The sequence below is a fragment of the Chiloscyllium plagiosum genome, unplaced genomic scaffold, assembly GCF_037043375.1.
Source record: "Chiloscyllium plagiosum isolate Xiang-an unplaced genomic scaffold, Cpla_swu_hap1 HiC_scaffold_1, whole genome shotgun sequence".
Lineage (NCBI taxonomy): Eukaryota > Metazoa > Chordata > Chondrichthyes > Orectolobiformes > Hemiscylliidae > Chiloscyllium > Chiloscyllium plagiosum.
The window spans coordinates 68,440,138-68,457,945 of NW_028270139.1; the positions used below are offsets into that span (position 1 = coordinate 68,440,138).

General features: G+C 39.8%; 1 protein-coding gene across 2 annotated transcripts in view; it reads right to left on the minus strand.

Moving 5' to 3' along the window:
• atp8a1 (ATPase phospholipid transporting 8A1) overlaps positions 1 to 17,808 on the minus strand; it is a 360,724-nt gene that overhangs the window by 235,473 nt on the left and 107,443 nt on the right. For both annotated transcript variants that reach the window (XM_043691994.2, XM_043691984.2), the window contains exons 8-9: positions 17,297 to 17,366; positions 7,451 to 7,578 (exon numbers count right to left, since the gene is read on the minus strand). In XM_043691994.2, coding sequence (XP_043547929.1) covers positions 7,451 to 7,578; positions 17,297 to 17,366 — 198 coding nt within the window. The remainder of the gene's footprint in view (positions 1 to 7,450; positions 7,579 to 17,296; positions 17,367 to 17,808) is intronic.

The window sequence follows — 17,808 nt, forward strand, 5'->3', positions numbered from 1 at the left end:
AAATCTCAACATCAAAGTGTAGGAATTTAAACTTAAAGCATAAATTAAACTAAAGGCCAGATTCATTAAAAACAATCATAAAACTACTGGACTGCCCTCAAAACTCATTTGGTTAAGTGATTTTTTTTTGGGGGGGGGGGGGGGGGGGGGAGGAGGAGGAAAATCTGACATCCTTCGCCACTCTATTCTATGCATGGGTTTCCAACCCACAGCGAGGTAGCAACTCTAATCATCCTCTGAAGTAGACGGACACACCACTCAGTTGTCGGCAGCTGACTACCAGTTGGTCAAGGACAGTTATGAACAGATAGTAAATATTGGCTTAGCCAGGGATGTCCAAATCTCAAAAAATGAAAGAATAGCTGAACAAACAGTGAGTATGAATAGGGGCCAAATATTTGCTGGCAGGGGACAGAACTGCTGTGATAAATGAGCACTTTGCATCCCACTCTATAAAAGAAGAATTTAACAATACTGGAACAAAAGAAATAATCAGGTTATGCCTGAAATGTCAGTAGTGCTCAAGTCACTTGGTCCAGATGGGATGCCTCCAAGGTTGCTCTGAAAATAAGTTGGCAAACAGCAGGGCCCTGCCCACAACCAAAACAGCTTGTTTTTCATGAGATTATGCATACCATGTCAGGGGATCAAATGATTGCAAATATTATATTCCTATTCAACAAAGAGAACCCAGTAACTGCTACAGGCTTATCATCAAAACATCAGTGGTGGGCAAAAGTCCAGAGAATAAAACCTCTGACACAATGTACTGTCACAGATAGATTTCTTAAGGCAATTTCTAGCTGGTATATGTGACTGCACTCTTTGATAAAATACTGGATAAATTTGAGAGAGTAGTACCACTGTTGCATATATAGATTTTCAAAAAGCATTTGATAAAGTGCTGTACAAAGGACATACTAGCAAAACTGAAGACTGGCGATAGTGTGCCAGCGGCAGAGTAGATAGAAAAATCAGCTAAGAGACAAAAATGCTTGTTTTACATACTGGAAAGAAAGAAAAAGAAATAACTTGCAACTACACAGTACCTTTGCAACCTCAGGGTCTCCCAAAGCACGTTATAACAAACAAATACAATGGTGCCTTATTTCAAAGTAAGTAGGAAATATAACAGTTGAAATATGCATAGCAAGGTACCATAGACAGCAATTTGATCAATGACTAGTTGAATTTTTAAATGAAAGGAAAATATTGCAGATGCTGGGAATCTGAAATGAAACAGAAAATGGTGGAAATTCACTTCCAAAGATGATTCTCTGGACTCATCTGTGTTACAGATGCTGTCAGATCTGCTGAGTTTGTTGGTTGAGGAATAAACTATGGCCAAGACAGACTCCCTTGCTCTTTTCTGAATAGTATGACAATATCTTTTACGTGCACCAAAAGGAGGAGATGAGACCTTGGTTTCAGGTGTAATCTGGAAGACAGCACTCATGACAGTGTGGTACTGTCCTAGGACTGCATTCAAGTGGCAATCTGGACTACACGCTCAAATCTTGTGGATATGATTTAAATCTATAATCTATGTCAGAGGTGATTGCGCTCCCAGAGTCACAGCTGACGCTAAAATGTACAATGGCACCCTTAGGGACAGTACAAGACCCCATGCTCTTTTCAGTGTAGAATAAATTGGATTTACCAATAAAACGTATAATATCAAATTAGTATTTGACATATCATTTGGAAATTAAGCAGGCAATGAGGAAACAGAAACTAGTGGAAAGGGTAGATACATAACTGATGAAAGTTAGCGCAGAGATATGAAAGTGGATGCATTTGGGAAGGCAGAAAGCAGAGTCAATGTAAACTAAATGATCAGTTGGTAGGTCAGATCTACGTGAAATTTCAGGGAAAAAGACATACTGTTGAAGCTTTTTGTCTTATAATAATTAGGACAATTTGCAAGAATACAACTTTATGAGAAAAATAGACATTTCTACTGCATGAGAGGCGAATGCTGAGTGGGTTGGTAATTGGAGTCTGATTGGTACAGGCACAACGACTGAGGTCAGGCAGTATCTGAGGAGCAGGAGAGTTGACATTTTGGGCAAAAGCCCTTCATCAAGAATCAGCACCACACTCTCAACTCTAATCTCCAGCATTTGCAGTCCTCACTTTCTCATAACCACAGAGGATGCATCAATTCATTCTGACTGACAGTTAACTGCCAGGCTTTGTTTAACTTTTAAACCACGCAGGTTGACTCTGATTGATCAGAGCATAGGCATGAGAACTAAACCAGGAAATAGCTGTGACCCATTTTAAGTTGAAACAGGTACAGTATGCTCTTTCTGTCTGCAATGAAAACAGCTCTGTGCAAGAATATATGTGGCTCCTAGTACTAAATAAGGTGCCAACAATCTTATGCTCACAAGAGTGTCTAACATGAGGTGCGATTCTGCAAATGGGCGACATTTGCTCTATAACCCAGACTGTGAGGAATTGTGCCGACAACCAATTTAGGACAGTCAGTCCAGCTGGCAATGATGTGCAGTTGTACGTACTGGAAGCTGCGTAAAAACACAGAAAATAGGAACCGGAGTAGGCCATTCAACCCATTGAGCCTACAACATGATCCCGACTGATCCTCTATCTCAAATCCATATTCCTCTTATCTCCCTATGGCCCTCAAAATCTAACTTCCAGAATTTGGAGATGCCGGTGTTGGACTGGGGTGTACAAAGTTAAAAATCACACAACACCAGGTTATAGTCCAACAGATTTAATTGGAAGCACACTAGCTTTCGGAGCAACGCTCCTTCATCAGCTAACTTCCAGAAAACCACCTACTTCTTTCCTAAGTATATTCAGTGACTTGGTTTCCACTGCCTTCTATGGTAAAGAATTCTACAGATTTAACAGCCTCTGATTGAAGGCATTTTTCCTCATCTCAGTCCAAAATAGCCTATCTCATATCCCAAGACCAGGGGGGTCTGCGGTAACATCATTCCTGCATCCCACCTAACCAGCCTTGTCAGAGTTTTATATATTTCAATAAGATCGCCTCTCATTACTCCAAACTCCAGTGCATGCAGTCAACCTTATCTTTCTTCAAACAATAAACTCACCATCTCAGAAATCAGACCAGTGAAGATTTGTTGCACTCCTCTATGGCAAATATATCTTTACTTAGGCAAAGAGAGCAAAATTGCACAAAATACATGTGATCTCACCAAGCCTCTGTACAGCTGTACTCAAACTTTTGTGCAATGCAGGTCAACACCATATGTTTTCTCAATGCTTGTTACATAATTGCTTTCAATGACTGATGTACAAAGACATCCAAGTCGCTTTCGACATCAATTTTTCCCAATCTATCAGGATTTATGACTCTTCTGAAGAAAGGCCATACCAGATAAACTGTTTTCCTCTCTCCAATGATGCTATCAGACCTGTTTAGCTTATCCAGCACTAATTTCATAATGTTGGACGAATATCCTTATGCCACACCTTTTGGAATGGATGGGTACCTAGTTTTCAAGAAGATTTGTAGCTCGGGTTGAGGTTCACGTCGTAAGTTTGCTCACTGGGATAGAAGGTTTGGTTTCAGACGTTTCATCACCATACTAGGTAACATCATCAGTGAGCCTCAAGTGAAATGCTTTCTATTAGTGTGCCTTGGTCTCTTAAGGTGGGTGATATCATTTCTGGTTATTTTTCTCAGGGTATGGTAGATGGGATCCAAATCAATGTGTTTATTGAGAGAGTTCTTGTTAGAGTGCCAGCCTTCTAGGAATTCCCATGCATGTGCCTGTTTAGCCTGTCTTAGGATGGACGTATTGTCCCAGTCGAAGTGGTATCCTTCTTCATCTGTGTGTAAGCTGGTCATGTCTTTTGGTGGCTAGTTGGTATTCACGTATCCTGATGCCTAATTTTGCCTGTCTGTCCGATGTAGTGTTTGTTACAGTCCTTACACAGTATTTTGCAAATTATATTCGTTTTACTGGTTGTTTGTAAAGTGTTACAAAAGGGGTAAACCTTCCTACTTAATTTAAACTACCACACAGAAAAGATTTATCCTGTGCAGTAATCTGAAAATTTGAGAGGCCAAGAACTATTTAAAGTAAAAATTAATAACTTTATTTCTTAAAGTATAACAGAGAATAATTAACCTAACAACCACTTACAACTCTTTCCTCTAACCTATCTTTTACCTTCCCTTCTATAATAGTCTGATAAAACTCTACCAATTAAGACTTACCAAAAATACAAGTTTTCAAAACCAGCCAGCTGTCGCACCTTCTATTTGGATCTTCCTGTGCCTTCTTTTCTTCTTAGGGATTATGCTACACAGGTCACTGATTGATAAAGGTACCTTTAAAACAGCTATTTTTTGTACAGTCTCTACATGCTGGTGGCGTGGCAGTTCTCCTGCAAACTATTCAATTTTCCCTGGTCTTATACCCCCACAGTATCGGCTTTTAAGATTGCCAATATACTAAATTCAAACTTGATTGGAGTTTGGTATTTTTTGGGGTATAATTTAAACTGATTGGCTTAGTTTGAATCTGTTTTTCTTTCCAAACAACCAGTTACACTAACTGCTCGACCACATGCTACATTGCATTTTGTTGAGAACACTTGATACTGTCAGATAGTTCTGCTAGCTTTTAACTTTCTTAAAAGGTACCCACATCTTCATAGCAATAGGTTCATCAGCCACTGTTTAAATGTTTTGGTAGTTTTGTGAGCTACCACTTTCGCCTACCCAATAAACACAGTCTGCTGATTTCACAACAACAAACCCAAAAAGACAGACAATGCATCCGGAAACCCTAGCCACATTACCATACATCAAAGACGTCTCTGCAATGACTTCCAGACTACTCAGACCCTTTGGCATCGTGGTAGCCCACAAAACTACCAACACACTTAAACAGAGGCTAATGAACCTAAAGGATCCAATACAAACAACCAGCAAAACAAATGTCATTTATAAAATACCATTCAAGGACTGTAATGAACACTACATCTGACAGATGGGTAGAAAACTAGCCACCAGGATATGTGAAAACCAACTAGCCACAAAAACATGACCCATTATCACTCGTATCCTTATGTATAGATGATGGAGGACACCACTTTGACTGGGATAACACATGCATCCTAGGGTAAGCTAAACAGAGACAAACACAGGAATTCCTAGAGGCCTGACATTCTAACTAGAACTCCGTCAATAAATACATTGACTTGGACCCCATTTACCATCCTCTGAGAAAAAGAACTGGAAATAATATCATCCACCTTAAGAGACCAAGACACACAAACAGAAAGTGAGACATAACACCAGCCTTCACCAGAGGCTCACTGATGATGTTACCTAGTATGGTGACAAGAATGTCGGAAAACAAACCTTCCAGCTCAGCGAGCACACTTTCAACCCAGATGGGTACCTCTTTGGATCTAGTCCTGGGACATTTTTGGTGGAGAATAAATATGCTTTGGGAGAGGCAAGACAGCCTTTGGGACTGAAAGGTCATGCCTGTATGCAACAAGTGAATAAACTTATTGAGACTGGCAAAGTTGTCAAGAAACTGTCTAAAAAAGAAATTTATTCAGTTGAAAAAGAGTATTGCTAATTATTTGACAGTGCCCATCTACATAAAATTATCATCAGGTTTATGTTGCATGACTGATTCCCAAAACTATCATTCAGGAATGTATTAATAGCTAGTGACAGCTGCTTAATGAACACAAATATTTACTGATTTAAGCCTTTTAACTAGCTGAGAGAAACATTTCTTGACATAAGGTAGTAATTATAAAACACTCTTTTCAGGATAAGTCATGGAACACTAAAGTGCCATGTTTATTTTCATCAGGAATTTGTTGTCTCAACTTGGCTGATGATTTGATTTGTGTCAATAGAAATGTGTTTTGCTTCAAAAGTGACATCCTTAATAAACTGGTAATTTTACTTCTGTCAAGATCTCTTCTGATTAATGCCCAGGCTGGGCAACAAAAGTAACAGTATTGAGAGAGAAGGGCGTAGGGTACTGGGTAGGGGATGCATTGTGCTGAGTTGGCGTGGAGCTATGAAATGCCAGAGATCACTGGGGACATATACAGTATAAGGGGCCATGAGAGATGGGCATAAAGATGACATGACGATCTGAAGGGTCATGCAGGATTGGATATAGTGTCACAGGAGTGTGAGAGGCCATGCAGGATTGGCTAAATGGACAAGGCACAAGTAGTTTGAGGAGCTATGGGGGTGACTGCAGAGGCATGGTTATTATAGATGGGGCATAGATAGATAGATAGATATAGAGAGAGATAGATAGATATAGAGAGAGATAGATAGATATAAAGAGAGATAGATAGATATAGAGAGAGAGATAGAGAGAGAGAGAGATAGAGAGAGGTGGGGGGGGGGGGGGGGGAGAAAAGGGAGGTATCTTTTTGTAATCTCAACGTTATTTACAATGCTGGAGTCCCAAGACGGGCGTTTCAGGAACCAGGTAGATCTCTAGGTCTCAATCGGAATCCAGCCTGCATACCCAGACCAAAAACCTGAAGCGTGGGTGGCCATCATTAAAGGTCAGTTTTTGAAAACAGGAGAACTCCTGCCTCTACCCTTTATCCGGGATGAAAATGAAAATAAAGCCGAGTGTTTTTGTATCCCCAAGGAATTGGTACCTACGTGAAGCCCTTTGGAGAAAATGCACCAAAGAACGTAATGAAAATATTCATTGCAAATGTAACCTGTAATAGCAAGGTCAGTAAGACATTTCATGTGCTGTAATTAAAGAAATTGATGCATATTGCACTTTTTGTCATGTCAACTTTGAATTATTCTGTCATGTACTTTGACAAATTTTATATCACATATTTTTGAAAATAAGGTATTTTATCTTTGCCTGTGTTCTGAAAGGGGCTTCTGGATAAACAGAACATGATGGCAATGGTGCCACACAAGGTGCAATGGAAGGAGCCACAACTCTACCAACTGATTCAGTCAATTAACATCTCCTTCAGCAAGTGATCTTAGGGATTTGATCCTCAGACTATCTACAAATGAACAGTGGCAGCTGAACAACAATACTTTAAGGGTATCATAATAGCCTATCAAACCTAGTGCAGGATAAATGGAAAAAACAACTTGACTCACCAAGGGAATAAAATACCAATGACGAAAGATAAATTAGCAGAAGGTAACATGAGGTCACGCTCAAAAATATTTAAGATAATTGCAAAAACAATGCATTGCTTTAAGAAAGGAACAATATTAACAGTACTATTTTTTGCAGAACTCTAGAAAAGATAAGGATTACAGCATTGGCTGCTTGTAAATGAGAATACAGAAAGTTCTCCTCTCAAGATTTAAACACTGATGAAAGCAGCTTTTATTCCTTTTAATCAGTAGCTACATTTGCAAATACCATTCTGAGCAGAAAATGAGTGCATCTTTTCCTTCAGTTTACTTTACCTTTTTCCATCAAAGCGAATATTGCCCACAAAGTCATACAAGTGCCGATTAGGACTTTCACACTCAAGTTTCCCGGATAAATTCATCAAACTATCAATATCTTTTAACTCTGCTGTCTGAGGTAGACCCTTAAGAAGAAAAGAAAATCAGAAATTTACTTATCATTAAAATCTTATAATTGATTACTATTATCTTCCAATTTTTGTTATTAATATATGATGTGTTAATCTTAACATTAGTTTAGTTAGGTAGCGAAATGATGTTGGTCCATGGAGTGCCAAAAATAAAATTGTTATTGAATTCCCATAGAACCATGTAACATGCCGGTCAAATCCAGTGTATTTTAGTGCAACACAAAGCACAATAATATATTTTTTCAGTCTGTTATATTTGGTGATTTCTTTGAGAACTTTCCATGGCTTTAAAATGTAGACCTGATTGCTCATTATGTTGATTCTTCATGTTCAAACAGTAAAACATGAAAAACATTACATCACAGAAGATGACCTTTCAAATCTTCAGTGCCTATCACAAAGAGCTATCCAATCTAATCCCAAGTTCCAGCATATCCATGTAGGCTACAGCACTTCAAACAGGATAAGGCTATAGTATGGTCCGAGCATCATGATTGACTACTTTATTCCTCAGTGACAGTATACAAAACAAGCATTCAGCCAAAGTTTCAAGTGCTCATAATTTCAAAAGTTAATTTTGATCCAAAAACCTGTGTTTTCCAACAAACCATACAGAACAGATCGACATTTGCCACTAATCCACCAGAAAAGAGTATATTCTCTCTTGTTCCCATGCCACTCCGTATCTTTGAATGCAAGATATATACATAAACATATATATTCTTCCACTTACAACTGCATCTTTGTCTGAAGGTACCAATGTAGCCTGGGATAGTACCATTTGCAAATATATTCCTTGTTCAAGTGCCTCTTCTTCAGTTCCTAGCCCAGACAGTGAATATCAGCAAGCAATCAAACTTACCCTGAAACACTTCTCTTCCACCTGAGAACTTCAGCAGATTTTACAATTCTTAGACACATCGATCAATTATAATATAATTAATACTACCCTAGATGAATGGTGAAAGGTAGAAATCAAATCTGGCCATTTCCTAATTTGTATGGCACAGTTGAAAACTAAACAGAGGATATTATGCTATACCACCAAGAGATATTAGTTGAAAACAGTCTTCTAATTTATCTATTTATGAGGCAAAACATTTTGGTAGCAAGAATTAAGAAGTTGCATGTTATTTAAACAGAGAGAGACTCCAAAATGTGGTACACAGAGATATCTTGCCAAGGGTTGGGGAACATATTTACAGAATAAAGTGGCACACATTTAAAATTGTTGTGGAAAAGACCAAACCCCCTCAAAATATAGTAAGATATCCTAGACCCCAATTTTGTTTTAAGGAAAATGTAAAGCATTATGTTCCAGGTGCAATTCAATTATTCAAACTACCAAGCTTGAAGTAAAACAGACTTTGTTCTTACACTACAGTTAAAATAGAAACAAAACCAAGAAAATGAATAACTCAACTGGAAAACTTAATAGAACAACAGATTAACTACTCAACAGCCACCCCAAAACTGTAACATCCCATAAACACACTATTGGCAAAGGCAAATTCAGTAAAATAGATTGTGTCTCATCCAAATCTCCAGTCCAAGAAGAACAAACATTAAGAGAAACTTCAGAAAGCAAGAGAGGTCAGGCATTTTGCTGTAGCAGGGAGGGATGTATAACAGCTTCCAAACCTCAACAGCTACTGAAAGTGAAAACAAAAATCCTGGTTCTGTGGGAACTTGACCCCATTCATTCATGCTGCTTCTATTGTTCCAACTTTAAAAAAAAACTTAAAGCCTCACAATTATAGAGTCATAGTCATAGAGATGTACAGCACTGAAACAGACCCTTTGGTCCAAATTGTCCACGTCGAACAGATATCCTAACAGAATCTAGTCCCACCTGGCAGCACCCACCCCATATCCCTCCAAACCTTTCCTATTCATATACCCATCCAAATGCCTTTTAAATGTTGCAATTGTATTAGCCTCCACCTCTTCCTCTGGCAGCTCATTCCATATATGCAGAGGGTGGTACATAAAAAGGTTGCCCCTTAAGTCTCTTTTATATCTTTCCCCTCTCACCCTGAACCTATGCCCTCTAGTTCTGGACTCCCCGACCCAGTGAAAAGACTTTGTCTATTTATCCTATCCATGCCCCCCCCCATGATTTTATAAACCTCTATAAGGTCACCCCTCAGCCTCTGACGCTCCAGGGAAAACAGCCACAGCCTATTCAACCTCTCCCTATAGCTCAAATGCTCCAACCCTGGCAACGTCCTTGTAAATCTTTTCTGAACCCTTTCAAGTTTTATAACATCTTTCCAATAGGAAGGAGACTAGAACTGCACACAATATTCCAACAGTGGCCTAACTAATGTCCTGTATAGCTGCAACATGACCTCCCAACACCTGTACTCAATACTCTTGTCTCAACCCCTCCATTAAAAAAGGGATAAAATATACTTCTTAAAGCCATAGCATCATCACAAAACATAGACTCAGTCAAATGTCTTCTCCCAGAGGGCAGTGAATGCTGAAATTCTCCACCCACAGTGCTGAGAAGGCTAAATCATTAGAGCTATTTAAATAGGAGGTAGACAGTGTTTTGAAATACCAGGGAGATGATGACAATGCTGAAACAAATACAGAAGTTGCTGGAAAAGCTCAGCAGATCTGGCTGCATCAGAACTGAGTTCTGAGGAAGGGTGCCCAGACCCAAAATGTTAACTCTAATTTCTTTTCACAGGTGCTGCCAGATCTGCTGAGCTTTTACAGTAACTTCTGTTTTTGTTTCTGAATTACAGCATCTACAGTTCTTTGAGTTTTTATTTGATGACAGTGCTGGTTTGACAAGATGGAGGAGTTGAGGCCTGAAGCAAATTGGCCATGACCTTGTTGAATAGCGGGGCAAGTTTGAGAGGTCATATGACCTACTGTTGCTTGAAGTTCTTACATTCTTATGTCAATGTCAACAGCAGTGACATTTGGGTTTTCAACTTTTGTCCATATCTGGACCAAGCCTATTAGTGAATTCTATTAGTGACAAAACTCAAATGAAGCATCAGTGAATGGTTATCATTAAGTAAGTGTTGCTTGATAGCACCGAGTTGATGCTAATGAATTAGCGATCGGTCTTATTGGATTTAATCAGATCTTTGAGGGTATGACAGACTGTTTTCCATGTTGTCAAGCTGTATACTTGTATAGAAGCAGCTGCAAAATGGTGGAAGGCAAGGAGAATTAAATACAAAATGCTTCATTGCTAAACTCCAAGTTTCTCTCATCATAATTCATGGATATGTTCTGTCCTAACAGTTTAACAGAGTCATGGTAAGTTTTGGAACTACAAATGGTGGGAGGTTCTCTCAGTTCTCAGTAGTGAGTGTATACCTTCTACAAGATAACACTGCAGTTTCATCAAGATTCCTCAAACTGCACCTTCCAAACCCACAACCACTACCACCTCAAAGGACAAAGGTATGAAGAAAATAATTGGGCTATTATGATCTATTGGCTGGGTGAGCATTTATTGCTCATCCCTAGTTGCCCTTGAAAAGGTTGTAGTGAGCTACCTCCTTGAATTGCTGCAGCTATGTGGCAGAGGTATACACACAATGGTGTCAAGGAGGGAGTTCCACGGTTTTGACCTGGAAACAATGTAGGAACAGTGACATATTTCCATGGATGATGAGTGGCTTCGAGGGAAACATGAAGATGGTGATGCTGCCATGTGTCTGCTGCCCTTATCCTTCTAGATGATAATGGTCAATAATTAGAATGGTACTGTCTATGGAGCTTTGGTGAATTTCTGCAGTCAATCTTGTCGATTGCAAACACTGCTGCCAAGGTGTATCAGTATCAGAGGCATAGAGCGCAGAAACAGACCCTTCAGTCCAAACAATATGTCAAAAATAATCCCAAATTAAACTAGTCCCACCTGACTGCTCCTGCCCCGTAACCCTCCAAACGTTTCCTTTTCATGCATCGATCCAAATATCTTTTAAATGTTGTAATTGTACCTGCACCCATCACTTCCTAAGGAAGTTCATTACACACATGAACCACCCTGTGTAAAAACTTTGCCTCATGTCTTTATTAAATCCCTCTCCTCTCATGGGTAATCCAAGATGGATGATGGGACAAAACTATGGCTCTAAGAGCTCTCTCTTTTTTGAGGTATTTTAGGTGTTGGAGCTGATTTCCTCAATTCCATGAGCAGTAATTACTGTTTTATAATTGATTGCATTGTTTTCAAACATTGAGGAGAAATAAACAACAGCACTTTAAAAAGGAGGAAGAGACACCACATGGTCAATGAGAGAGAGAGAGAGAGAGAGAGAGAGAGAGAGAGAGAGATCTTGAGGAAAATAACTACACTGCTGTCTGACACAGCAGTGAACCTGCACAACTACTGCCTTTGCTGTTTGAGTTCAAGTATTTCTGGACATCAGAGTGCATCTAAGAAAAATGAACAATTAACAAAATTCTCAGTTGACCTTGGAGAAATGTGTGTGGGAGAGCCCATGATACAGGAGCAGGTAAGTGCATGATTTTAAATATAACCTTGCTGTCTTCTTTTAATAGTGAGTAGAGTGGGTTCTTTTTGGTTATGTTATACAGATCTGTCTCCTGATTAAAATTTAAAAATATAAAACATAGGTACTAGGTTAGCCTGAAGTTATTTTTTTTTAAGAGCAGTAAGAATGTGCTATCTTCTGGGTCTAGAGATTGTTAAAGTGCAAAGATGGTCTTTCGTAGATGACATGCTCTTCCTGTTGGATGAGAGAGATTAGGGAGAGTTTCCATGTTATGGATCATTATGTCTACACTAAGTATAATGTGGCGAATCCTATCAGATTGCATGGATTGGTTGGAGTGACATTTAGAGGCAATGAGGAATTTACAGGAGCAGGGGTGTGATGGATGGCATTTATAGGAAGGGAGAAAAGCTGCAGATATAGTCAGGTAGATGGGTTACTGCCAGGAAAGGTAGGAGAAGGAAGGTGGTAGTGCAGGAGTCTCCTGTGGCTATCCCCAACTTAAAGTAGTATACTGTTTTGGAAAACGTAAGGGGTGATGGACTCTCAGGTGAACGTAGCTCAAACAGCCAAGTTTCTGGTACCGACATCGGCTCTAAAGTAATGAGGGGTACACCAGGTTCCGAGTGATTGATTTAGTCAGAGGCACAAGAGAGATATTTCTGCGGCCAATAGTAAGAAACCACAATTGTGTGTTGCCTCTCTGGTGCCAGGATCAAGGATATCTCAGAGAGTGTGCAGGATATTCTCAAAGGGAAGTGAGACCAGCAGGAGGTCGTTGCACACATTGGAACTAACGACATAGGAAGGGAAAAGGATGAGATTCTGAAGGGAGAATATAGGAGGTAAGGCAGGAACTTAAAAAGGAGATCCTTGAGGGTAGTAATATCTGGATTACTCCCAGTGCTGTGAGCTAATGAGGGTAGGAATTGGGTTAAAGCAGATGAATGCATGGTTGAGGAGCCAGTGCATGGGAGAAGGGTTCACATTTTTGGATCATTGGAATCTCTTCTGGGGCAGAAGTGACCTGTACAAGAAGGATGGATTGCACTTGAATTGGAAGGGGATTAATACATTGGCAGGGAGATTTGTGAGAGCTGCTTGGGAGGATTTAAACTAGTAAGGTGGGAGGGTGGAGGTGGAAAGCAAGGAGATAGTGAGGAAAGAGATCAATCTGAGACTGGTACAGTTGGGAAAAGGAGCAAGTCAAACAGTTAGGAACAAAGCATAGAATGTGGTCAGACTGATAAAATAAACTGCACTTATTTCAACGCAAGAGGTCTAACAGGGAAGGCAGATGAACTCAGGGCATAGTTGGGAACATGGGACTGGGATATTATAGCAACTACAAAGGCGTGGTTCAGGGCTGGACAGGACTAGAAGCTTAATGTTCCAGGACAGACATGCTATCGGGGGTTGGGAGGGGAGGTGCGAGAGAGGTGAAGGAGAGGCATTTTTGATAAGGGACAGCATTACTTCAGGAGGATATTCTGGGAATACATGCAGGGAAGTTATATGGGTGGAATTGAGAAATAAGAGAGGGATGATCACCTTAAGAGGATTGTACTATAGACTCCCCAGTAGTCAGTGGGAAATTGAGACACAAATTTGTAAGGAGATCTCAGTTACCTGTAAGAATAATAATGTGGTTATGGTAGAGGATTTCAACTTTACAACATAGACTGGGACTTCCATAATGTTAAGGGTTTAGATGGAGAGGAATTTGTTAAGTTTGTACAAGAAAATTTTCTAATTCAGTATGTGGATGTATCTACTAAATGTGTATAACTTGATCTACTTTTGGGAAATAAGGCAGGGCAAGTGATTGAGGAGTCAGTGGGGGAGCACTTTGGCTCCAGTGACCACAATTCTATTAATTTTAAAATAGTGATGGAAAAGGATAGACAGGATCTGAAAGTTAAAGTACTGAATTGGAGGAAAGCAAAGTTTGACGGTATTAGGCAAGAACGTTCAAAAGTTGATTGGGTGCAGATATTTGCAGGTAAAGGGATGGCCGAAAAATGGGAAGCCTTCAAAAATGAGATAACGAGAGTCCAGAGATGGTATATTCCTGTTAGGGTGAAAGGCAAGGCTCGTAGTTGAAGGGAATGCTGGATGACAAGAGAAATTGGGGTTTTGGTTAAGAAAAAGAAGGAAGCATACGTCAGATATAGACAGCAGAGATCGAGTGAATCCTTAGAACAGTATAAAGACTGTTTAAGATGGAAACCAGGAGGCAAAAAGGGGACATGAGCTAGCTTTGGCAAATAAGGTTAAGGAGAATCCAAAGGGATTGTATAAATACATTGAGGACAAAAAGGTAACTAGGGAAAGAATACAACGCCTCAAAGATCAGCAAGACAGTCTATGTGTGGAACTACAGGAGACGGGAAAGATACTAAATGAGTACTTTGCATCAGTGTTTTCTGTGGAGAAGGTAATGAGAGATACAGAATGTGGGGAAATAGATGGGGACATCTTGAAAAATGTCCATATTACACAGGAGATGGTGCTGGATGTCTTGAAACGCATAAAGGTGGATAAATCCCCAGGACCTGATCAGATTACCCTAGAGCTCTGTGGGAAGCTAGGGAAATTATTGCTGGGCCCCTTGATGAGATATTTGGATTGATAGTCACAAGTGAGGTGCTGGAAGACTGGAGGTTGGCTAACGTAGTGCCACTATTTAAGTGGTATGGAAGAGCCAAGAAACTATAGATCAGTGAGCCTGACATCACTGGTGAGCAAGTTATTGGGGGGAATTCTGAGGGACAGGATTTATTTGGATAGGGAAGGACTGATAAGTGATAGTCCACATGGCTTTGAGAGTGGAAAATCATGTCTCACAAACTTGATTGAGTTTTTGGAAGAAGTAACAAAGCGGTGAGGGCAGAGCTGTGGACGTGATCTATGTGGACTTCAGTAAGGCATTCGACAAGGTTCCTCAGGGTAGATGGGGAAAGGTTAAATCACATGGAAATCAAGGAGAACTAGCCATTTGGAAACGGAATTGGCTCAAAGGTACAAGACAGAGGGTGGTGGTGGAGGGTTGCTTTTCAGACTGGAGGTCTGTGACCAGTGGAGTGCCACAATGATCAGTGCTGGGTCCGCTGCTTTTCATCAATGACTTAGATGTGTACATATGAAGTATAGTTTGTAAATTTTCAGATGACATCAAACTTGGAGCCGTAGGGGACACCGAAGACATTTACCTCAGAATACAATGGGATCTTGATCAGATGGGCCAATGGGCCGAGGAGTGGCAGATGGAGTTTAATTTAGGTAAGTGTGAAGTGCTACATTTCAGAAAGGCAAATCTTAGCAGGATTTATACACTTAATGGGGAGTATTGCTGAACAAAGAGAACTTGGAGTGCAATTTTCAATTCCTTGAAAATTGAGTCACAGGTGGATAGGATAGTGAAGAAGGTGTTTAGTATGCTTTCCTTTATTGGCCAAAGCATTGAGTACAGGAGTTGGGAGGTCATGTTGCGGCTGTATAGGACAGTGGTTAGGCCACTTTTGGAATATTGTATGCCATTCTGGTCTCCTTCCTATCGGAAGGATGTTGCGAAACTTGAAAGGGTTCAGAAAGATTTACAAGGATGTTGCCAGGAGGGTTTGCGTTATAGGGATAGGTTAAATAGACTGGGGATGCTTTCCCTGGAGCGTCGGAGGCTGAGGGGTAACCTTAGAGGTTCATAAGATCATGAGGGGCATTAATAGGCTAAACAGACAAGGTCTTTTCCACAGGACGGGGGAGTCGAGAACCAGAGGGCATAGGTTTAGGGTGAGTAGGGAAAGATTTAAAAGGGGCCTAAGCGGCAACTTTGTCACTTTTCCATACACACACAGGGTGGTGCGTGCATGGAATGAGCTGCGAAAGGAAGTGGTGGAGGGTGGTATAATTACAACATTTAAAGGGTACCTGGATGCGTATATAGGAAGGGTTTAGAGGGATTTGGGCCAAGTGCTGGCAAATGGGAGTAGATTAGGTTAGGATATCTGGTCAGCATGGATGAGTTGGACTGAAGGATCTGTTTCTGTGCTGTACAACTCTATGACTGTGTGCCCCGTAGTCTTGAAATCCCCATCTTATGGAAAAGATAACTACCATTAACTCTAGCTATATCTCTCATTATTTTATTAATTGCTATCAGGTCACCTCTGAACTTCTTACACTCCAGTGAAATAAGTCCCGGGCTATCCAGCCTTTCTTTACCTTCCATTCACGGCAACATCCTGGTAAATCTCTTCTGAACCCTCTGAGCTTGATAATATCCTTCCTACAACTGGGTGACCAGAAGTGGACATGATATTTCGGAAGAGGCCTCATCAATAACCCCTACAACCTCAATGTGACTTCCCAAAGAGGAATGTATGTTTCTGGATATGGTGTTAATGTAGTCAGATGCTTTGTCCTGAATGGTGTCAATGTTTCAGAGTTATTGAGTTGCACTCATTCAGGCAAGTAAGGATTATTCCATGATACGCCTGGCTTGTGCCTTGTAGGTGGTGGACAGGCTTTGGGGATCAGGAGGTTAATTACTCGTTGCAAAATTCTTGGCCTCTACCTTATCTTGTAGCCTCAATGCTTATGTGGCTAGTCCATTCTTTAAGGGCTCAATAGTGGTGGTACCAAATCACATTTAGCAATGGACATTGAAATTCAAAGTCCTTCCTGTAACTTTGCTACCCTTAGTGTCTCTTCCAATGGTGTTCAATGTGGAATAAAATGATTCTTTAGGTTACGGAATGCACCATGTAATAATCAGTAGGCCATATAGCTGACTTGTATACCACTGTGTCATCACAGAAGACCAGTCTGGCCTGCTGGTGGGATAAGACAAACCCATGAATGCTGATGGAGAAATTGGAGGCAATGGGCTGCAAGATTATTCAATATTCAATCCGCCATCCACTATATCACAGATCTTTCCTGACGGTTGCCTTCCAGATTCATTGCTTCTGTACTTGCTTCTACCTGGTCCATCTCCAAATTTTTTCCAGTTTTGATAACAGATCATCAACATGAGACTTCAAATCTTTTTCTCTTACAACAGATGCTCAAGCTATATTCAACATTTTCAAAGTTTTAGTTATTTTACTTACTCATAAATAAACCAAATTGAGACCAAGAAATGGCTTTCCTACAACTTGATTTAATTTGAAACTGTTCGGATAGTTATGCTTCTCAAATACTGACATAGACGAAAATCTTACCTGACGGATCTTAAGATTTGTTTCTCCATCTAAGTTGGAAGTTTCAATGTAGCACATTGCCTGTGGTTCACTGACATGAAAGAGAATGACAAGTTTATTAACATTTGAACAGTTTAAAATATTTCAGAAAATGTACAAATTTGAAGCATTTATTTACTGACAGAAATGAACTCCAACAGAACAAGTGCTGTTTTTCATTCCTTATATTAATACAGTATTTTTCATTCAAAAGACATCTTTAGTTTCTCACCAAACTCATGGCTAACCATTATAACTTTGTTTGTAAATGTTGCAGTAAATTTGTTGCAGTATAATGTATTTAAAATTGCAAAAACTTGAAGAGGAAGTATTCAAAAATAAAATGAACATGGTAAAAAGTGTCTGTGGAATATTGGATCATTTATTGAAATCATATAACTTTATTGATTAAATTATGCACAAAATTAGTTAATGGTTATACAAAAGTAGGTGGAATGAACCAAAGATGTTTTAAACAGTTTTGCACCACAAAT